The 24,278-nt window shown below is 37.0% G+C and overlaps 1 protein-coding gene across 2 annotated transcripts in view; it reads left to right on the top strand.

The window, feature by feature from the left end:
- Nucleotides 1-24,278, top strand: part of HDX (highly divergent homeobox) — a 246,619-nt gene that overhangs the window by 35,774 nt on the left and 186,567 nt on the right. Inside the window, exon 2 of one of the 2 annotated variants that reach the window (XM_075539088.1) lies at nt 20,759-20,905. The exons of the other annotated variant lie outside the window; for it this stretch is intronic. Coding sequence (XP_075395203.1) covers nt 20,759-20,905 — 147 coding nt within the window. The remainder of the gene's footprint in view (nt 1-20,758; nt 20,906-24,278) is intronic. 2 annotated transcript variants of the gene reach the window in all.

The raw sequence follows: 24,278 nt of genomic DNA, 5'->3' as shown, positions 1-24,278 counted from the left end.
GATTCTTTTGAGAATTTTTGGATCTATGTTCATGAGGGATATTAATCTGTAGTTTTTAAAATCTTTGTGGGGTTTTTGCCTGGTTTTAATACCATGATTATGCTAGCTTCATAGAATGAGTTTGGGAGTATACTGCCCCTTTCTATATTTTGGAATGGATTGTGTAGAATTTGTGACAGCTCTTCTCTGAATATTTGATAAAATCCTCCTTTGAAGCCATATTTTCCTGGGTTTTTCTTGGCTGGGAGTTTCTTGACAACTGTGTCTATTTCTTCTTTTGCTACGAGTCTGTTTAAGTTTCTATGTCCATCTTCATTAATTTCTGTAAAGGATGTATTTCTAGGTATTTTCACATGTCATTTCATTGTCAATATTTATTGGAATACAGTGTTTTGTAATACTATGCTACCATTTTTTATATTCATTTGGCTATGGTGTGCTGCCACCTGTTTCTTCTCTCATTCTAGATATTTTCATCTGCACTTTCTTTTCCTTTGTTACCTTTGCTGGCAGTTTGTCAATTTTGTTGATACTTTCAAAGAACCAATTTCTTGTTTTGTTGATTTTTCCCATTGTTTTTCTGTTTTACAGCTCATTTATTTCTGCTTTAATTTTTATGATTTCCTTTCTTCTGTTTTAGAGTGTTTATGCTGTTTACTTAGTTCTAATTGTGGAGGTTTTGTGTTAATGTGCTAACAGTGATTTTCTCTTTTTTTATGTGTGCATTACTTGCTATAAACTGATCCCTGATAACTGTTTTTGCTGTGTAACATAAGTTTGTTATGTTGGGTTACCATTCTTGTTTGTTTTTAGGAATCTCCTAATTTCATCTCTTACTTAGTCTAGTGCCCAGTCATTTTTTATTAGTGTGTTGTTCAGTGTTCACATTTTTGTCATGTTATTATTCTTTCTATTGTTGATTTTCAGTTTTATAGCATGGTGCTCTGAGAAGATAGTTTGAATAACTTCTATGTGTTTGAATTTCTTCAGGTTTGCTTTGTGGCCCCGTTAGGCAGCTTAACCTAGGGAATTGGGAAGTCCATTTACACATGCCCAGGAGAGCCAGCATAGGACAAAGCTAGATTATCCCGCCGGTGGGCTCGAATGGGCGTTACACCTGGAGCAGCCCACCTGGGCCAGGTGATTGCAGTTCAGCCAATGGGATCGACCTGGGGTCATTCACCACGCCTCTCCCGGGAACCCTTGAAAAGGCAGGGACTGGAAGGGAGAGGGCTGGTCTGGTCGTCTTCGTGGGAGGAGAGATCCTTGCGTGTCCCGGAGCAGTCTCTGCCAGGTCGCATGGTCAAAGGAATCCTATGGGTGCCACGAAAAACCTGAAGCTTCTTTTAACTCTCATTAAATTCACTTGGATCACGAGCCCGGCTTCGGGCGTGAAATCTGAGGTGGGAATCTAGCCAGGAGAGAGAGACCTTACAGCCCTTCATGCAGTGTATTGAATATGTGCTATGTGCATTTGAAAATAATGTGTATTTTGTGCTGTTGAATGGAGAACTTAGTAAATATCTAGGAGGTCAAACCGTTTGATTGTGTTGTTTAGCTCTTCAGTTACTTTGTTGAGTTTCTTTTCTGTTGATCTACCCTTCCTTGAGAATGGTGTATTGAAATCTATACTAATATTGTTGTTCTGGTGATTTCTCTTGTCTTTTCTTTGAGGATTTGGTTGATTTATTTCAAGGGTCTTTCATTGGATGCATATCCGTTTATTATGGCTAGGTATTCTTAGTCCATTATCATTTGATGAATAGTAATGTCCATTCTTATGTCTCATTATGTTGTTTATTTTGAAGTCTATTTTGTCAGAGATTAATCTTGCCACAAATGTCTCTTTTTCTGGCTGCCATTGACTTGCTATATTTTTGGCCATTCTTTGACGTTCAGCCTCTTTTTGTCTGTGAATTTGAGGTGTGTCACTTGAAGGCAGCAGATTAATAATAGGTCTTGTTTCTTAATCCAGTGTGTTACTCTTTGTCTTCTGATTGGCTCATTTTTCTCCATTGACTTTCAGTGTTATTAGTTCTAAATGTAATTTATTTACTACCATATCCTATTACTTATGTATGGTATTTTTCTTTTTTGAGGTGATGTGCTGGAGGAGATCATTCAGACCTTCGCTTCCCCTCTATATCTGTATTGTTTGAGATGTTATTTTCAGTATATTGATTTCTGGGTGGTGTTACATTTTTGTACCCCACTCCTGAAACCATAGAGAAATAAGTCCAGAGACACTCTTATGTGCGTGAGAAAGAGCTTTATATAAAAGAACAATTGTATATTGAGAAAACATCCCAGCGCAGTCCAGATCAAGTCCATAAGTCTGATATTAGACCATCCGTTCAATACCAGTTTATAAATTCTTCAGATTCACGCAACACATGCAATGACACTGAATGCAGGAAGATCACAGGCCAGTGGGTGAAAAGTCGTATGAATCCAGTGGCAATGGAAGCATCTCAGTGCTGGCATGGGGTCCACGTGGCTCCTCCAGCTTTAAGGCTCTGGCTGCCCTCAGCATAGCTCCATGTGGCGTGTAAACAGAAATATCTCGTAGGGAAAGGCGTGTATTTGAACTCCAGTGAGATATGTGTCTCCTTCTTGCTTCCAAATGAGATCATGAAGCTGTGACCTGAGTGACAGGCTAGACTCCACCCCTGCACAAGTTGACAGGTGATTATGTAACTGCCACAGCAAAGGTCTCATGTTTGCTGCAGTTGTTGATTTTCTATCCTTTGAGATACAGCTAATATATCTATATTGATATAGATATAGATATGCTCATTTAGTATTCATAAATCTCTAAATATTTCCTTGTTTGAGTATAATTTTGTTTCTTCTTCATATTTGATGGATAGCTTTGCTGGATATAGATTGACCACTTTTTTTTCTTCCAAAGTTAAGGATGTGTTGCTCCATTTTATTCCATCCTGAATGGTTTCTGTGGAGAGGTCTGAGTTTATTCTTATCTATTTACCTTTGTAGGTGACTGTTTTTTTTTAACGTTTTATTAGGGGCTCATACAACTCTTATCACAATGCATACATATACATACATCAATTGTATAAAGCACATCCACACATTCTTTGCCCTAATCATTTTCTTTTCTTTCTTTCTTTTTTTTTCCTTTTCTTCTTTTACATTTTATTAGGGGCTCATACAACTCTTACCACAATCCATACATATACATACATCAATTGTATAAAGCACATCCATACATTCCCTGCCCCAATCATTCTCAAGGCATTTGCTCTCCACTTAAGCCCTTTGCATCAGGTCCTCTTTTGTAGGTGACTGTTTTATTTTCTCTATCTGCTGTCAGGATTCTCTCTATTTCCTTTAAGTTGGAATTTTTATTACTATATATCACGATTTTTTTTCTTGATGTTTAACCTATTTGGTGCTCTCTTTGCATCCTTGCTGGATATAGTCTATACTTTTGTGACACTGGGATATTATTGTCTTCTATGAATTTCCTTAATACTTTTTCTGAAGACTTATTTGTTTCTTCCTTTTCAAGTTTCTGATGAGATGCATATTAATGCTCTTCATGATATCCCACATCATCTTCAGGCTTTCCTTAGATTCTTTTGCTGTTTTTGCTTAATTGTTTCTCTCATTAGCTAAAGTCTGCATGATTATTTTCAAATTCACTGATTCGATTTTTATTTTCTTCCATGCTAATGTTCAGTTTTTGCACTGTGTTTTTAAATTTTGTCATCTCATTATTTAGCTTTTGTTTTCTTTTGGGTTTCAGCTTTTTAGTATGCCAATTTCTTCCTTTGTTTTCAGGATTGATTCCCCAGATCTCTTGTACTGTCCTCGATATAAGTCTCCTGTATTGTCCATCTGGTAGTTACGGGTGTCTCTTTTTGCATATTCCATTGGGTTGGGTTAATCTTCAATTGTTGATTTTTGTTTATCTTTATTTTTTGTGGTTACTGCTGCTGGATATTGCTTGCATGGCATAGTGTTTCAGCTGTAGATGGTGTGCAGTGTTTTCGGTTGGGTAGGTCGGGAGGGTGGCTTTATATGTTAGAAGATGAAGATCAGGTAGAAGCTGGATAACTTATTGTGCTCAGATTTGGAAGAAGTGATAGAGTTGGGTTGGTTGGATGAATAGGGGGATAGGAACATGAGAGTTTTTTTTGTTTTTTTTTTTTTTACATGAGAGGTTTTAAGTCAGAGTATTAGAAGTCATCTTCTGGTTAAATATAGTAATCTTTTATAAACTGGAAAATGGTATTTTAAGAAGTGTGCTAGGATTTGTTAGTTTATGTCAATGTGTGTCTCATTGACAAAGATGGAGCAGAGTATTGCAATGGTGGTGGGTGGGGTAGATGGAGATAATATCTAATAATCTACCAGGTTCACTTATTGACCCACTATATAATATAGGGAAAGTGCAGCAGCCTGATATTATTGCGTTTATAACAAAGGGCCCTTGGTTTGGCATCATTCCATTTCCCTACTAGCAGGGAAATGATCTATTAATATAGGTACTCTGCCCCTACAGGAAGGGTCCCATGGAGAAAAAAGTGGGGAGGCATGAAGATTCTGAGCCTTCCCATGCTACACAATCTGGCTTCCATGCAGGGCCCCAGGTAGTAAAGAGGCAGTAGCAATGGAGGTGTGAGGTGACTGACTTGGGGAGGCATCTAATTTGCAATCAGGGGGAGGTCAGGAGGAAGTAAATCCAAGCACCAGCAAGTTGCCGAGCTGGGGAGAAAGAAGCCTTCAAGATTTGCTGCTGTGCCAAAATCTCAGTTCACTGTTTGTAAAGGGCATTTTGTGTTTTTAGAGACAAACCAACCAAAAGAATCAAAAATAACTTTTGAATCACTCAGAATTCAGGTCACACGTCTGATATCTCAGGGCAAAGATCCCTTACCTATTAGATAGTGGCTGAGACTGGCTGAACTTTATAGGAGGTTCTAGCTGGCAGAAATGTTTTATTTTTCTTTTCTTTTTTTTAAGGTTTTTAATTTAATTTATTTTTTTGAAATGTTTTATTTTTCATTGAGATTTTTCTCTGTTTCATTTTGGGTTTTTTTAATTTGTATATTTTTTTCATAGGAAATCCAGAGTAGGTAAATTTGTAGACAATAACGTGGTGGACAGTTTTTAAGGGTTATGTCAGGAGTGGTTGGGTGGAGGAAATGAGGAGAGTGGCAGGTACATAATCTCCTCTTAGCTTGTGAAAGATAGGCTGTCAATTGGGTCACAGCTTGATGACCTCATTTGGAGGCACTATAGAGATAAATAGTTCTCTGGAGGTAGAACACACACACACTCTCTGGGAGACATACCTGTTGACAAGCCACATGGAGTTACGCTGATAGAGCCCGGGCCCTGGAGCTGGAGGAGCCGTGTGGAGACCCATGCCAGTCGGAGATGCTTTCATCACCACTGGATACACAAGACTTTCTGTCCACTGGCCTGTGATCTATCTCTTGCATTCGGCATCATTGCATGTGCTGCATGAGTCTGAATAAGAATTTATAAACTAGCAATGGGCATATGGGCTAATATTGGATTTATGGACTTGACCTTGACCTGGATTTATTTTTTAATATACAATTGCTCTTTGATATACAGTTCTCTCTTACACACATATGAATTTCCCTAGATTTGTTTCTCTGGTCTACCCAGACTAACACAGGAAACTAATAAAAATGAGTAAAAAAAGAAAATGTTATAAAATTGATTGTGGTGTTGATTGCAGTCCTCTTTTTAATATGTGTAAATTATTGACTTGTATTATATGTGAATTATATGTCAATAAGATTGTGAATAAAAAATCATTTTATTGGGGTTCGTACAATTTTTATTACAATCCATACATCCAGCCATTGTATCAAGCACATTTGAACATTTGTTGCCATCATCATTCTCAAAATATTTGCTTTCTACTGAGACCTTAATATCAACTCCTCTTTTCCCCCTCCCTCCCAACTCCCACCTCCTGCATGAACCCTTGATCATTTATAAATTATTATTATTTTGTCATATTTTACACTGTCCAATGTCTCCCTTTACCTACTTTTCTGTTTTCTATCCCCCAGGAAGGAGCGTATATGTAGATCCTTGTAATCAGTTCCTCCTTTCTACGCACATCCTCTCTCTACCCTCCAGATATCGCCACTCTCACCACTGGTCCTGAAGGGGTCATCTGTCCTAGATTCCTTGTGTTTCCAGTTTCTATCCGTATCAATGTACATCCTCTGGTCTAGCCAGATTTGTAAGGTAGAATTGGGATTATGATAGTGGGGGGAAGAAGCATTTAAGAATTAGAGGAAAGTTGTATGTTTCATTGTTGCTACCCTGCAACCTGACTGGCTTGTCTCCTTCAGTAAGGGGGTGTGTAGTTGCCTACAGAAGGGCTTTGGGTCTTCACTCTGCACTCACCCTCATTTGCAATGATATGATTTTTTGTTCTTTGATGCTTGATAACTGATCCAATCGACACCTCATGGTCACACAGGCTGGTGCGCATCTTCCATGTGGGCGTTGTTGCTTCTGAACTAGATGGCTGTTTGTTTATCTTCAAGCCTTTAAGACCCAAGACCCTATATCTTTTGGTAGCCGGGCACCATCAGCTTTCTACACCACATTTGCTTATGCACACATTTATCTTCAGTGATCATATCGGGAAAGTGGCCACCCACTGATATGATTTTTTGTTCTTTGATATCTGATACCTGGTCCCTTCTACACCTTGTGGTCACACAAGCTGCTGTGCTTCTTCCATGTGGGCTTTTATGCTTCTGAGCTAGATGGCTTCTTATTTACCTGCAAGCCTTTAAGACCCAGATACTATATCATTTGATAGCCGGGCACCATCAGCTTTCTTCACCACATTTGCTTATGCACATATTTGTCTTCAGCGACCTTGTTGGGAAGGTGTGCATCATGGAATGCCAATTTAATAGAACAAAGTATTCTTGAATTGAGTGAGTATTTGAGTGGAGGTCTAATGTCCATCTGCTGCCTTAATACTAAACCCATAAATATATGCATGTAGATCTATTTCCCCACCATCCTATATAAATATATTTACATATGTATATGCCTTATTTAGCCCTCTATAAATACCCTCTGTCTCCTAGATCTTACCTCTATTTCCTTTTACTTTCCTCTTGTCCCACTATCATGCTCAACCTTCATTTGGGTTTCAGTAATTTCTCTTAGTTACATTCCCCTTGCTGAATCCCTACCAGGCCTCTCACACCCTTCTACAAATGGCAATTTTTAAAAAACAAAAAAACTGTGGAATCTAAATAATTGAAACAAATAATGCAATTAAAAATGAGCAGAATACATGAATAGACAATTCATTGAAAATGACATCCAGGAAACCAAAACTCATATTAGGAAATGCACGTGATCATTAGCTGTAAGCAAAATACAAATCAAACCAATAATGCAATCTCTTCACACCAGCAGTGATAAAAAAAAATGAAAAACAGAGAAACGTAACAAATGCCAGAGAGGATGTGGAGAGATTGGAACACTCATATACTGCTTGTTGGATTATAGAATTGTACAGCCCCTGTGGAAATCAGTATGTCACTTTCTAAACAATTACAAATAGAAATGTCATATGACCATGCAATCTCTCTACTCAGTATATCCCAAATAAATTAAGAACAAAATATGAACAGATGTTTGCACAGCCATTTTTCTTGCAGCATTATCCACTGTTGCAAAAAAGATGGAAACAACAAAAATGCTCACCTGTGGGGGAATGAGTAAACAAACTCCCGAACACATATTCAATGGATTATTATGCATTCCTAGAAGACAATTAGGAAAGTGTAAAATGCTTTATGACATGGACTAATTTTGAAGATATTGTCCTCAGAAAAATTAGTCCATCTCATTAAGATTGACATGACATTACTATTATAAAAGCTAAAACTAAGAAAAATTGTTTCATACCAGAGGAAACTGTTTTACAACCTACATCTTGACCAAATATAAGGGAGGAGGGACAAGAAGGGAAGAGGGAGGGAAAAACAGGTCACATAGAATAAAAGATATTTGTTGGTCAACTGGATGTCTTCTTCAGTGACCAGTCTGTTCATGTCCTCTGCCAATTTTTAAAATGGATTATTCATGTTTTTGTTGAGTTATTGAGAAATCAGGCCATTTTCCAATGTGTCATTGTCAATGTTTTCCCAACCTGTGGTTTCTTCCTTTACTCTTTAGATAAAGTCTTTTGATGCATGTTTTTATACATATTTATTCCTATTTTTAGAAAGTCCCATTAATCTATTTTGTCTTGTTTAAAAATTTTATTATACATGGTAGTAGTGTGTTTATGCCTTGAATTAGTGCCTTTATGTCTCCTTTCCTATTTTCTCATTGATGATCTTTATAACTGAGATTTATATTTAGGTTTTAAATTCATTTTGAATCCATTTTTGTATATGGGATAAAATATAGTCCTGGATTTATTCTTATGAAGATGGAAAGCCGGTTTTGTCAGACCCATTTGTTGAATAGACTGTCTCTTACCCATTTGATGATTTTTTTTGCTACATGTAAAAGATTTTTCTGTAGGTAGATGGATTTATTCCTAAGTTTTCCATTGTACCAGTAGCAGGCAATTTTGTCTAATCTGGCTGTGTAAAAGTTTTTATGATGGGAACTAATAGACCTCCTGTTTTGCTGTTCTGTTTTGCTTATCCTGAGTCTATCATTTTCATATAATATTGGTAATATGTTTAATATGGTTTTCCATTTCTTTAAAGAATGATATTGGGATTTGGATTGGAATTATAGTATATTTATAGAATGTTTGGGTAGTATTAACATTTTCACAGAGTTAAACATTCATATCCGTGAACATGGAACATTCTCAGATTTTAGGGTTAATATTGCTTGATATAAGATTCTTGTTTTTGTGATCATGAGGTGGTGATGAGACTATGTATCAGGCTTCAAAGAACCAAAACAAGCAAACAAAAATCATATCAATGGGAATGAGGGGGAAGGCTGAGTAGAGACCCAAAGCCCATCAGTAGTCAATTGGAAACTCTCTCGCATAAAGGCCACAAGGAAGAGACGAGCCAGTCAGATGCAGTATAGCACCTTTGAAACACACAACCTTCTTCTAGTTCTTTAATGCTTCCTCCCCCCATCCCCACTACCATGACACCAATGCTATCTTACAAATCTGGCTAGACCAGAACATGTATACTGATATAGATAAGAGCTCGCAACACAGGGAATTCAGAATAGATAAACCCCTCAGATCAATAAAGGGAGCAATGATACTAGGAGGTTAAGGGTAGGGGGGTGGGAGGAGTAAGGGGGAACCAATCACAATGATCGATGTATGACTCACTCCCCTCCCAGGGAGATGGACATCAGAAAAGTGGGTGAAATGAGACCGAAGTCCATGTAAGACATGAAAAAAGAAAAAAAGAAAAATTTATAAACTATCAAGGGGACATGGGGGAGGGAGGGGAGGGGAGGGAGGGGGAAAATGAGGAACTGATAAAAAAAAAGAAAAGAGATTCTTGTTTAGTAGCTTTGTTCTTTGTTTTGTAGCAGTCATTCTATTGCATGGTTCTTACCGAAATTTTCGAGTTTATTCTTATGGGTTCCCCTTTGTAGACAACTCCCTACCCCAGCTTCTCTCAAGATTATCTTCTTGTCCTTAATATCAGATAGTTTGTCTTTGTTAGGGTGTGATGCTTTTCTTTTGGGGTCACTACTGTTTGAGATTCTTTCCATTTCTTGAATAGTTATTTTCTCCTCTTTTGTGATGTTAGGGAAGTTATCTTCCAGAAGTTTTGGTACTATTTTATATGTGAATTTTTGTTTGTTTGTTTGTTCCTGGTGTGGAATTCTAATGAGATATAAGTTGTTCCTCCTAGTAGTGTCCCACATAATTCTTTGGTTTTCTTCAGTTGTTGTTTTTTTTTCCTTTTTGCTGAAGTTTTTTCACTGGAGATTGGAATAGAAAGCTTCTTATTTGGCTTTCCAGCGCATCAGTTCTACCACTGTGTAAAGTGTTCTCTAATTATATTACCTTACTGTTACTCTTTTATACTTCTATTTGCTTAGTTATGCTTTGGTTTTTTTGTATCATTTCTAATTTTCATTTCTGTTTTGTAAAGCCATCTCAATCTTTGGTTCATCCAGTGAAGATAACGACATATCATTTTTCTAAAGCATTTTCTCTTATGCTTCCATTGTCTTTTCTTCATGAGGAAGATATGTTGGCTCTTCATATTGATCACGTGTTTGTGTCTGATTGCTTGCTTTCTCGTGTAGACTGAAATTGACTTTTGTCTCTGAGAAATCATGATACGGCTGTTAGGGTGGGAAGGTGGCTGAGCCATTTTGGAATAGTTGACTCCATCATGTGGTGTGAGAAGGGAATAGTAACAAGAGCAAAATAAAAATCAAACTCCAGCAACAATGATTTAAAATGCAAAAAACCCCTCTCACTGCTGTCAAGACAGTTCTGCCTCATAGTGACCCTATATGATAGAATACATTTGCCCCTAATTTTTTCCACAGAGGCAACTTTGGATGGGAGTAGAAAGCCTTATCTTTCACCCATGAAACCGTTGGTGGTTTTAAACTTCTGACCTCATAGTTATAAACCCATGTGTGATCTCTACACCTCCAGGCCTCCCTTCAACATCAATGAGAGTGGCAGGAAATCAAAAAGGAACAGAATAAAATAGTGAACAACCACATGACACCCCCCCCAACACACATACATACATACACCTCTACACACACACTCAGTATACTAAGAACCAGCAGCTGCTCTCTACTGTTCAGTCAGCAGTGTGTGCTTATCAGAGAGCTGTCCAGATTTTGCACAGTTATATTGTATCCAGCAGCAAGTGAAGGTAGAATCTGGAATATTTTCTGGTCAGCAATTGGTTGTCTGGAGTTAGAGACTATCATTGCCCTTTCTTGTGTCTCTCTGCTGGTGGTTTATCAAAATATTAGAAAAACTAACCTGCAAAAAGAAAGAAAGTAAAGAAAAATTGCTGGCTACTGTTTATTTCTCTGTCCAGCAACTGACATGGTGAGGTGTGGTTATTCTCCTTTGTTGTGGCTAGCAAGTTATCAAAATAAAGAAAGAAGGAAGGAAAAAGAAAAACAACAAAACAGCCAAGCCAGTCAAGCAGCTGATTTTACTTTAGGGCAGTTCATGAGGTCAAAGCCTCTGTCCCCAGTGCTGGAGTCACATAGTTGGTCCCGGCAGCTGACATCTAGAATGAGTAACTGGGCACCCAGGGGGCAGGCTTGGAGAAGCTGAGATGTTTCAGTCCTTCTGTTGGTTTCACTGTAGTTCCCTTGCTATCCCTGTTCACACATGGCCTGTACTTTGTCAAGCTGTCTTTGAATGCTCTATGAATGGCCTAGTCATTGTCCTGTTCAACTGAAAGGTGTAGAGACCCGGCGGGTCCACCTCCCTATTGTTGGTTCTGTGATGTGGGAGGAGTTGTTCTGCTGGTAGTTGGCCTGGGAAGAGGTCTCAGGGCAATTGCTCAGTGCTACAGGCAGAGCTGTTTGGTTCTGCCAAGCAGAGAATCAGATTCTCATTGATGAAACTTTGTGAATTCTGCCCCAGATTTCTTATTTGGTATGCTTGGCCTGCTCAGCTCCCCTTTCCTCAGAGGATCAGAGCTCCAAATTTATCCTCTCCCTGCGCTTTCTGGCATCTTTGTTGTAGGTAACACGTAGCACATCTGTTTATATCACCATCTTTTACCAGAAGTCCATAATGTTATATTTGAATTGTTGATGGTCTGAGTGGACTTACTCCACTTTTATAAAAAGTTTAGCAGTTTCTTATGAAGTAAAAAGTACACTTAATATATGACCCAGCAGTCAAATGTTCATAGCATATTTATAATTGCAAAGAACTTGAACAAGTCAAATATCTTCAAGGATTAATGGATAAAAAACCATGGTGCATTCATATGATGGAATACTACTCAGTAATCTAAAAAAGCATACTACTGATATACACAACAAATGAATTTCAAATGCATGATGGTAAGTGAAATAGGATAGAGTCCAGGAAACTACAGTTTCTGAAAACCTTAAAACAATTAGAGAACAGACAATATTTGTGATTTCCTGAGTTCAGCAGGACTAGAGATATTGATTTATAAAGAGGTAGCATGGGGAAACTGGTTTTTTACTATGATGGAACAATTTTCTATTTTGTTTGTGGTGATGCCTTTTTCATAACAATGTACTTTTGGTGGTGGTTCAAACCCACCAGCCCCTGTGCAGAGAAAAATGAGGGTATTTGCTTTAGTGTCAGAAACACCATGCAGCCATTCCACTATAACATTTAGGGTCTTGATATGGTGAAACACACGGGATAGTTGTCTGTTTGTTTACTTCTTTTTAATTCATAAAACTGTACATGCAAAGGAGTGAATTTTACTTTATGTAAATTTAAAAGTAAATAATAAGAATGACTAAAAAAGACAATGTTGACACAGCAGATGGAAGGGTCAGTGGCAGCAGCAGATTGGCTGAGATTGGTGGCAGAGCGCAGTGCTTCAGGAAGAAAAGGTCTTTGTCCAAGTGTTAAGCTTTGATCCTTTGGCTGTGGATTTATGGAATTTGTTCAGTATTCTATAAACGGTATTTTCAGAAATAAAATAGTATTAATTGTAAAATAAGTGTGCCTGCAACTTCTGTTAGTATTCTCCCAGACAGAATCTTTACTAGTTCAGTTCACCGAAAGCAATGTCCCAGCAGCTCTGCATCCTTAGTTTCTACATCTTCGTCTCTGCAGCTAAGCCCTATATCAGATCGGTCACTTTTACCAAAATCGGCAGCATCTGCTCAAGGGACTAGTGCACTTCTGGACAAAGAAATACCTGAAACAGAAGATCTGTAAGGCCCATAGTAGAAGACCTGTTCTTTTTTAGTATGATTCTCTGTCTTCAATACCTGAGGGCAGCAGCTATCGGAACAAAACAAGTCTCTCTTTAGGAAAAAAAAAAAAAAGAAAGGAAATCAAAGAAAGAATCTCTGTTTTGTATACAGAGATTTGAAAGAAATTGTGACTTATTGGAGTTGAAGATGTGGAAATGTTTACTGTGGTGTGCATCATCACGCAGGTATATACAATTGCGATTACGATTACAAAGTGATGCTATTGAAAATATTGAAAAGAAAATCTAGTAGTTATTGGTGAAAAGATCCAAAAAATTTTAATTCCTGCTGAAATGCTAACTCCTTTGACAATCTACAAACTAAAAATTGACTTGAGCTTTTTTTTTCATGGTCCTAGTCTTTGCGAATGCAGAAAATTTCATCTCTCATAGACTTGTTATGCATGTTATTAAAAGAATGGATTTTTGCTTTTGTCTTGAAAATGACTCTGAGCATTTATTTCCATTGCAGTTTCTGTGGCAGAAAAGACTTAAGGAATTTAGAAGTATTATCCTTTAAAATCATATAAATTTTAGTTGAGTATAGAGGACTTTTTTTTCCAATTTTTTATTTATTTTTTTAAATTTATTTTAACAATTTATTGGGGCTGATATAATTCTTTTCACAGTTCATACATATACATACATCAGTTGTATAAAGCACATCTGTACAGTCTTTGCCCTAATCATTTTTTTCTCTTTTCTTCTTTTATATTTTATTAGGGACTCATACAACTCTTACCACAATCCATACATATACATACATCAATTGTATGAAGCACATCCATACATTCCCTGCCCCAATCATTCTCAAGGCATTTGCTCTCCACTTAAGCCCCTTGCATCAGGTCTTCTTTTTTTTCCCCCTCCCTCCCCATTCCCCCCTCCCTCATATGCCCTTGGTAATTTATACATCGTTATTTTGTCATATCTTGCCCTATCCGGAGTCTCCCTTCCCCCCTTCTCTGCTGTCCCTCTCCCAGGGAAGAGGTCACATGTGGATTCTTGTAATCAGTTCCCCCTTTCCAACCCACTCACCCTCCACTCTCCCAGGATCGTCCCTCACACCCTTGGTCCTGAAGGTATCATCCACCCTGGATTCCCTGTACCTCCAACCCTCATATGTACCAGTGTACAGCCTCTGTCCTATCCAGCCCTGCAAGGTAGAATTCGGATCATGGTAGTTGGGGGGAGGAAGCATCCAGGATCTGGGGGAAAGCTGTGTTCTTCATCGATACTACCTCACATCCTAATTAACCCATCTCCTCTCCTAAACCCCTCTATGAGGGGATCTCCATTGGCAGACACTTGGGCCTTGGGTCTCCACTCTGCACTTCCCCCTTCATTTAATATGATATATATATATATATATATACATATATACATATACACATATATACGCATACATACACACACATATCTTTTTTTTTTTTTTTTGCATGATGCCTTATACCTGGTCCCTTGGGCACCTCGTGATCGCACTGGCCGGTGTGCTTCTTCCATGTGGGCTTATTTGCTTCTGAGCTAGATGGCCGCTTGTTCACCTTCAAGCCTTTAAGACCCCAGACACTATCTCTTTTGATTAGCCGGGCACCATCAGCTTTCTTCACCACATTTGCTTATGCACCCATTTGTCTTCAGCGATCCTATCATGGAGGTGTGCAGTCAATGATATGATTTTTTGTTCTTTGATGCCTGGTAACTGATCCCTTTGGGACCACTCGATCACACAGGCTGGTGTGTTCTTCCATGTGGACTTTGTTGCTTCTGAGCTAGATGGCCGCTTGTTTATCTTCAAGCCTTTAAGACCCCAGTCACTATCTCTTTTGATAGCCGGGCACCATCAGCTTTCTTCACCACATTTACTTGTTCACCCACTTTGGCTTCAGCCGTTGTGTCGGGAGAGTGAGCATCATAGAGTTCCAATTTAATAAAAGAAGGTATTCATGCATTGGGGGAGTGTTTGAATAGAGGCCCAAGGTCCTTCCGCCTCCTTAATACTTGACCTATAAATATAGACACACAGATCTATTTCCCCATCCTCCTATATATATTTGCATGTACATGTCTTTGTCTAGACCTCCATGAATGCCCTTTGACTCCTAGCTCTTTCCTCCATCTCCCTTGACTTTCCTCCTGCCCTACTACCATGCTTCATCGCCACCTGGGCTAGAGGAATTTTTATAACAAAATAAAACAATTTTAAAGAGCTGTGAATTTTCCAGTTTTAAGCATACTTAAACTGAGTAGTGACATACTCTGTTGTCAATTTGAGACTTAAGAGTGAAGGGGTGGAGTTTAGCCTGTTAATCAGGTCACAGCTTGATGACCTCATTTGGATGCACTAAAGAGATAAATAGCTCATTGGAGGGGGACACGTGCTCACTCCTTGTAAGACATTAGTGATGATGAGACTGATGGAGCTACACTGATGCAGCCAGAGCTCTGGAGCTGGAGGAGCCACATGGAGACCCACCCCACCACTGAGGTGCTTCTACTGCCACAAGACTTTCCACCCATTGGGCTGTGATCTTTCTGTAGTCAACATCATTGCATGTGTTTTGTGAGTCTGAAGAGGATTTTATAGATTGGTAGTGGATTTATGGGCTAATATCAGACTTATGGACTTGATCTGGACTGAGCTGGGATATTTTCTCAATATTCAATTGCTCTTGTATATAAAGTTCTCCCTTATACACATATGAGTCTCCCTGGATTTGTTTGTCTAGTCTACCTGGACTAACCAATTATGGCACCTTGGGAGTGGGGTACTAGAGAAAAAAAATAAAGATGGAGAGTGGATAATTGTTTGACCTCTGTCTCATGGTAGTTTTTCTTCTTTGGCTAGCCAAAGGTCAGATACGGCCATGCAGTTCACTTGGTTGTTTTCTGGAAAGAATATAGGAAGTTAAAGTTTATTTTGTTTGGTTGTTGTTTTTGGTTATTCCTGCATGAAATGGCAAAAATGAATATGATTAATGCATATTTTGAGCTCAGAGGACCATACTGTTTAGAGAAAATGGCTAACAAAAAGCCTGGCTCTGGCTCGATGCTGTCAGAGGTCTAATCCCATACTTTGTATCAATGGTTTTGTTTAGATAAAGATTGAACTTGAATGTTTTAAGAGTAGAGTTTAGGATCATTTCTACTTTGTTAATCCTGATTTCTTCTGCTTATTATTATTGATATGATGTTAATGTTATTGATATAATGATATTAGAAATAATTATTGGGAAGTATGAAAATAGAGAGTTTGTCAGCCCAATTGTCTTCTGTCATTAAAATTGTATTGTTAAATGGGTTAGGACATGCCTTCAAAGAAGTTCTCTGATAGGATTGTCCCCACCCAGTGTTTTGGAGTACTCAGGACATTTGCTTTCCAAGACACTTGCTTAGTGGGCTGTTGACAGATTGAAGAAAAAGGAAATTTTGGCTTTTTGAACTTGAACTACTGGTTTTGGGAAGAAACTGGAAAAAATCTGTAGCCCTGAAGAAACTGTCCACTCTAGGACTGAACTGTTAACGAGAGCCTGTGGGCAAGCTGAACTGCTTGCTAGGTGACCACCTGGATTCACTTGTTGACTGGAAGTGAGAGAACTGCAGCAATAAAGAGATGGGCTAAGTCTGGCCACTGCCACCCATGGACCTGGTTTACAGGAACTAGAGGAAAAGGCGGAAACCAGTTGACTGGTATGAAGTTCATGACCTAGCACAAGGGAGCTAGACTTATTGAGAATTTATGACAGTGCACATGGTCTACAGGCGAGGTGACCAATGGGCACCCTAATGAAGCTAAGTGAGGCAGCCCACATTGAGCTGACCAGACTCGGACCAGATGAAGAGAAGATTTTTTGAGTTTGTGAACTGGTGCAGATTGCTGCAGACTTTATGGATGACCTGTCCTGATTTGACTTTGCTTATGGATGCAGATTCACAATGTTCCAACTGGAATGAAGATTCTTCACATCAAAGAATATGATTATCTCCTCAGAGCACTGGGCTGATCTAAGTGGGCAGAATAAAAATTGCCTTCCCAAAATTGGGCGGTTAAAGACATGAAGTGGCTGGCTCACAACTTTCATAAATGGAGCAATGTATTCATAGGATTATAGGAATAAGGTATAGGTGTTACTTAACTACAGTTGTTAGGCATAGGATATTTTTCACCTATTGAATTGCATGCATTTTAGTTTTATCCTGTTAGGTACAGATATGATTTTAGTATTGTTTATTTGACAATTATATATGACTAAAGAGTTGTGTAAAAGTGTCACATTGACAAGGGGTGGTTTGTGGTAGTTACATAACCTGTTGTCAATTTGAGACTTAAGGGTAAAGGGATAGAGTTTAGCCTGTCAGTCAGGTTACAGCTTGATGACCTCATTTGGAGTCACTAAGGAGATAAAGAGCTCACTGGAGGCAGGACACAGGCATACTCTCTGTGAGACATTACTGATAATGAGCCTGATGGGGCTATGCTGATTCAGCCAGAGCCCGGGACTGGAGGAGCCATGTGGAGACCCACACCAGAGCTGAGATGCGAAACTACCACTGGATCCATAAGACTTTCCACCCACTGGCTGGTGATCATCCTGCATTCAATATCATTGTGTGTGTTTTGTGAGTCTGAAGAGGAATTTATAATTGGTATTAGACATATGGGCTAATATCGGACTTATGGACTTGATCTGGACTGGGCTGGGATATTTTCTCAATATTCAATTGCTCTTATATATAAAGTTCTCTCTTATACACATGTGAGTCTCCCTGGATTTGTTTCTCTAGTCTACCCAGACTAACACATTAATCTTCCAGTCTATGTTCTCATTGTGCATTTGCATACATAGCTGTGGCCTGCAGCACATTTTATCTTTTGATAAAGCCTCTGAAGACACAACTAGGTGTCTGTGATTCAATGTATCTTCAACATCATAGTTGTTTCTTTGTTTTATTAACAACACTTAAACATATGTTAACATATAGTTTCTTTGTACCCACTGTATGTTTGAATAGTTTGTCACAGGAAAATGTGTGCTGATAAGATATATATATTTTTTGTGCTTTAATTTCTTTATTATGAGTGAGGGTTGAAAAACTATATGGTATTGCATAAGTTATCTTTTCTCAATGGTTCATTAAAACATAGAATCCTAAAACTTAGAGAAATCTTAGAAATCTCATACCTGAATATGATAGATGAGATGAAGGACCTAGTTATGTTAAAAATATAAATATTTCACAACTCTATGATGCCTTACAATTAAAAATAAATTAGCTTGAATATCCTAATTTATCTATAACAACTCAGAATTTTAGACAGAATCCAACATTTTATAGACTAAGATATGCAGGGCATCATCATGGTATAAATAGCTGAGAGTAGAACCAGATCTTCTTATTCTTTTGGACTTGTATGTGCTGAGTGCATTTCACCGTGAAAGTATTAGAGTAGATATGTTGGGATAAGCACTTTTTTTGTATCCCAGTATGTAAGGGATACATACCTACCTCAAACCAGTGGACCTCAATTTCTATGAAACCAATGAAATACCATGTTATCTTCAAAATAAGTTGGAACCTAACTTTAAAAACAAAGGTGCTTAACTTTCTTCCTAATTTGTTGTTAATGATTAGAAAGATTGGCTGTGAAACCTTTGAATATCTCTCCATTTCACAGTTCAAGGTAACAAGTGGAAAGGGATAATAGTAAGTTTTCTTGCTCTTGATTTTATCTAATTTTTGTGGCAAATAATTAGTTTGTAGAACGTTGAAAGAAAGATAATAGATCCCTTGAGCAAACTTCTGTTGCTACTGATTTTATAGGAAAAACTGAGAAAGTCCCAGCATTGTCTGGAGGCAGAATTGCAGACTCCAAAAATCTGTTTAGTATTCAGTTATGTACCATATATCTTACTATTGATATCAGTGAGGAATGACTTGCTGTGCTTTGTGAGGTTTATGTCATATGCAAAGAAGTGTAACAATTACACTTACAGCTAATATGAAAACATTCTTATATTATTAGGATATGTGTTAGGACAATTGTGGGATCCTCCCATACCTTACACAGTAGGCATTTTTTTAGTTACTAGTCTAAAGAGAAGTATCAGAGCCCTTGTTACACTGATTGTGTATCAGTAAATGGACATTTATCAACATCTTAAGAATCCATTGCAATATACCTTACTTTTTAAACCTCACAAAATTAGAGAAGAATTTTGGGTGTTTGCCCTTCATATACTGGTTTCCTGATTTTCGTTGAACCATTTAGGAAAAAAACAAACAAACAAACCCTTAAATTGTTCTGAAAGCTAGAAGACAAGATGATAAAGATTGCTTTGTAGGCTATTGTTCAAACCCACACGTGCCAAGTCCTTGACATTTTGCTCCATTTGCAGATAATGGGTCTATACGTCTATATTTGGTGAATGAAAACCCCTTAAGAAAGATAGTGAAGATTTTGTTGTTTGTCTCTATGCTTCAAGGCATTATCTACAAAGGACACTTTGTGCAAACCTTCTTTGTGCTCTCTCTCACTTATGATCTTATTAACATTAGGTAGGGAAATACTTGGGTAGCAAGAAAGGAGTCCAGATGAACAAATCTCAGTCGATACCTGTATGGCTTCGTTGTTCAAAATACTTAGAGAAAGCAATTAATCTTTTATTTTCACTTCAGTGTATTTATTGGTTTCCTGTGTGGTATGCTAGAAAGATTTCTGTTTGGTTTGAGTTGTAGTAATTTTTGCTGTTGTTTTTCTTTTAATTTTGAAGCATTACTTTTCCTGGGAAAGTTTTTTCCCCTGTACTTTTGGTAATAATAATTTCAGGTTGATAGCTTTTAACAATAACCTGAGATTGCCTTAATTCAGTTACAAGAGTCCTTCATTTTAAAACATACTACTAGAACTATTCTTTTTAAAAGAGACATAGATAGGCCTGCCTTGTATTTGTGATATTCCCAGAGTTATTTTTCATTAGTATATATTGCCTCTTGACAGTTTGAACAAAACATTTTGTTTTAAATTCTTATCTAATTTTGGTAGTTTTCATTTAACTTAAATGTTATTTATGTCTTATTTTTAGTATCAAATAAAATACATTTAGCATATGCTTTTGAATTTTATTTATATCCTATAGTTATTTAAATAATTATTTTATTTTACTTAGTATTGCTTAAAGCAAAGATGTTTGCACAGGTACAAAGTCTTCCTGCTCATTTTTAAACTTCAAAAGAAAGGTTATATATATATTTTATTTATATTTATATATATATATATTTATATATATATATATATAAATCTTAAAACCCCTTTAACTTGGATAGAGGAAATATTTTCAGAAAATGCTCTTTGTTCCAGAAAGCAGATTCTGGCTGTAAGACATTTAACATATGCCTTGTTTGACAAATAACAGTAAGTGTCCTTGTTGATAATTGACTGCAGATGTCTACTTCTATCCCCGGCTTTACTAGCCATAAATATTTATTTCAGTGGAAGCCTTTTTTCTCCCAAACATTGACACTAAACAGATAAGAGTTTGGTCATTTTTCTTTGCTTTCTTCTTTTTGTCAAAACTTGTTCCATTTTCTGAGCAAAATCAGTAACTTTGCATAAGGTATATATATATTTATTGAGAACCTTTCTCCCTTCAGCACACTAAATATTTTCCAATACTAGTGATTAATTTACTTAAAGAAATTTTGCAGCTTGGCTTGGAAGCACTGAAATTGTATTGAAAATCAAAAGCATGCAAATTCTACACATACCCAATATTTATTCCAATTTTCAGAGTATCTTCTTTTATTTTTAGATGAATCTACGTTCTGTATTTACTGTAGAACAACAAAGGATTTTACAGCGTTATTATGAAAATGGGATGACAAATCAAAGTAAAAATTGCTTTCAGCTCATATTACAGTGTGCACAGGAGACTAAGCTGGACTTCAGTGTAGTCAGGGTAAGTATTGAGGTGTTCCACTCTCAAATTTATAGAATTTTATTACAAGTGAAGTGCTATTTCTTAACATGAGAAAAAATATTCAGGGTATGAAGTCCTTAAGTTTATAAACAACTTCATTTCCCTGGCAAAATAATATTAATATTTGAGAGGTAGAGGGAGCTAATCTTTTAGTATGTATTTACTTGCTTCTACAAGTTTCTTGGTAACTCTTAAACGTTGCAGTTGTAATCATCCCTTTAAAAAGTCCCAGTTCTGTTTGGACTGATGGATTATAACAGGCCTGCTTTAAATAGGCCTGCTTGCTATTTAACTCTGGGTCAGGACAATAGTTAGATTCGGAACTATTTGTATGGCCTCTCTCTTTCTCTCTCTCTCTCATTTTCTCTTTTCTGTTGGTGTCTACCTATATAAGACAAGCAGGATAAGCAATCCCGAGGAGTCAGCAGTGGGACTGACTATTCCCTTCCAGGGGCTGGGGGGTGGGGTGGGGCAAGGTAGAGGAAGAGGTAATGACAGGGACAAGTGAATAGCAAGGGATCTAAAATTGATGGTGAGGATGGTGTAGAAGTCCTGGATATGTTTGATCAATTGAAATGTATCGGAGAAAAATTACTGAGTAGAAAATAATGGATAAACATGATAGTGGGGAAGGAGGAAAGAAAGTAAAAAATTATATGTATAGGTATAAATATAGAAGTGTATATGTAAATATATGTGTACATGTAATTATATAAAGATAAGTATATTTATACATATAAATACAACAAGGAAGCAGATGAACTTTGGGTCTCTCCTTAAATCTTGTCTCAGTACAAGAACAGTTTGTTCTAATAATGTAGCAATGTATTGCACTCACCCTCCTGACACAATTGCTGAAGGCAAAATGGGTGCATAATCAAATATGGTGAAGAAACCTCATGGTGCCCACCTATTAAAAGATGTGGCATCTGGGGTCTTAAAAGCTTGAAGTTAAACAAGCGGCCATCTATCTGGGAAGCAACAAAGCTCACATGGAAGAAGCACACCAGCCTGTGTGGCCATGAGGTGTCAATGGGAAGAGTTATCAGAAATTCAAAAATAAGCAATAAAATTGATGTGAAGGAACAAAGTGGAGATCCAAAACCCACCTGTAAAATAATTTGACAGTTCCTCACAGAAGAACCACATAGAAGGGATGATATATGCAGGGTGCAATATATCACTGATGAAACACACAACTATCCTCTAGTTCTTTAATATTTCCTTCCATTACTGTTATGGTCATAGTTTTACCTAATTAATATTGATAGAACTGTGTATGTTCATTTGTATAAATAAGATTGTTCGATGCATGAAATCCAAGATAGATAAACCTTTCAGAAATAGTAATGGGAGTAGCAATTCCCTAAGGGTACAGGAAGAGAAGGGAGTGGATGGGGGAAGGGGGAACTGATAGCAATGATCACGCTATAACCCCACTCCAGGGGAACAAATAACAGAATTGGATGGTATAAGATATGGCAATATATTATATATAATTTAAAAATAAGGGTTCCTGAGGGGTAGGGGAGGGGAGGAAGGAGATAAAAGGGAATTGATATCAAAGAGTTCAAGAGGAAAGAAAATGTTTTGAAACTGATGGTGGCAACATTTGTATAATTATTCCTGATCTAATGGAATTATGTTATAATATCTGTAAGAGCTCCCAATAAAATGATGAAAGAAAGAAGTCCCAGTTCTTTGAACTAAATGACATAAACAGGGTCTACTACGTGCCTAGCATATTTTCTTGCTCTGTTCTAATTTTTCATCAGACATTGTGGCTTCAGTATTTTTTATATTTTTAGGAAAGCATAGCCTTTTATAAATACCTCATCCTCATTTTAAAGTAAAATGCATGTACTTAAATGAATTAGCAAGTAAGGAACAAGACACTCCTTTATCACAACCATAGCCATTCACCTATGAAAACTTACTGCTGTTATCTGTTTGTGACAGCCAATGGTAGGTGTCATAAAGAAGGGAAGAGAGTGCCAATAAAAGTGCTGGGACAGAAAAAAGAGACAAATATATCTGAACTCATCACAGATATTATTGGGTACACTGAGCCTTTCCTATTTGAACATGCTACAAATTTTCTTGGCAAGAAATCATAGCAATTTGAAGATTAGTATATTTCCCATCATTGACAATTATTAGGCAAGTTTGGGAAAGAGAAAGGACATCTGTTTTAAAATTTATTTTTCTGCTGGTTTACCTTCCAATGCTTTTAAGGTAAAAATCTTTTAATAAGCAGAATTCTTTGAAGAATGCATTTCTCAATGATTAAACAATATATTTGCCTTCAAAGAAGGGCTTATTTCACCAAGCATGTCTAGGACAAAAGCATACAGAAGGTCTATTTCATATTTGCTGAGCTCAGAAATAATACTCAGAAACATCTCCTATGAATGGTTGAAATACCTTAAGTAAACTTCAGAGCAGATTTTTAATTACCTTAGAAAAAGTAATATCAAAATGTACATTTCAAGTTGAAGATATTGCATTTCATATTACATATTTATTCTTTTTCCTTTTTCAGTAATTTTCTTCTATTTTACCATGACAATGCTGAAAAGGCCTTCATGGGCAGTTCTATTTTAGACTGTTAACTTTCATATTTCTAATTCATTACTATATTTTAACTCCATCGTTTGTGCTTGACTATGTGAGTTTTGAAACAGATTTATACATTTATGTGAACTCTAAAACAAACAATAAAAATGAAGATAAAATTAATGTAATATAACATTATAAGTAAAATGTTATATAAATAAGCAATAGTGTAAAGTAGATCCATTTATTGCATCCCCGAAGAGCTTAATTGTATAAAATCCAGTCCTAACCTAAACAGGGAGTCATCTCAGGTAAGCAGTGAATTGCTAACTTCAAGGTCTATGATCCAAAGCTGCTGGAAGAAAGATGAGGATAACTGTTCGTTTAAATATTTACTGCTTCAGAAACTCTATCTAGCTCCCTCTCTGTCTGTCTGTCTGTCTATCTATCTATCTATCTAGGTGCATATATATCTATTTTCAGTCACTATGGGTTAGAATTGACTCAGCAACAGTGGGTTGGACTTTTTAAAATATCTAAATAATAACACAATTTTGTGGTTTTTTTCGATCAGAAGAGGGGTTGTTTATAAACTCATCACTTGAAAATTCCCTCTCCCATACTTTCATAGATAAACATATATTCTACTCAAAAGAGACTTTTCTTTCATATTTAAAATATAGTTTCCATTATGTTTTCATCTTAAAAGAATAAACATCTCATTGTACTAAAAAACTTGATCCCAAGGAGAACCTACAAGGGTAAAAACATATGAACATGAACATGTAAAGGGAGC

This window comes from Tenrec ecaudatus, chromosome X (genome assembly GCF_050624435.1).
Source record: "Tenrec ecaudatus isolate mTenEca1 chromosome X, mTenEca1.hap1, whole genome shotgun sequence".
In the NCBI taxonomy this organism is placed as follows: domain Eukaryota; kingdom Metazoa; phylum Chordata; class Mammalia; order Afrosoricida; family Tenrecidae; genus Tenrec; species Tenrec ecaudatus.
Note: the sequence above shows the minus strand (reverse complement) of the source record. Positions and strands in the feature narration are given on the sequence as shown.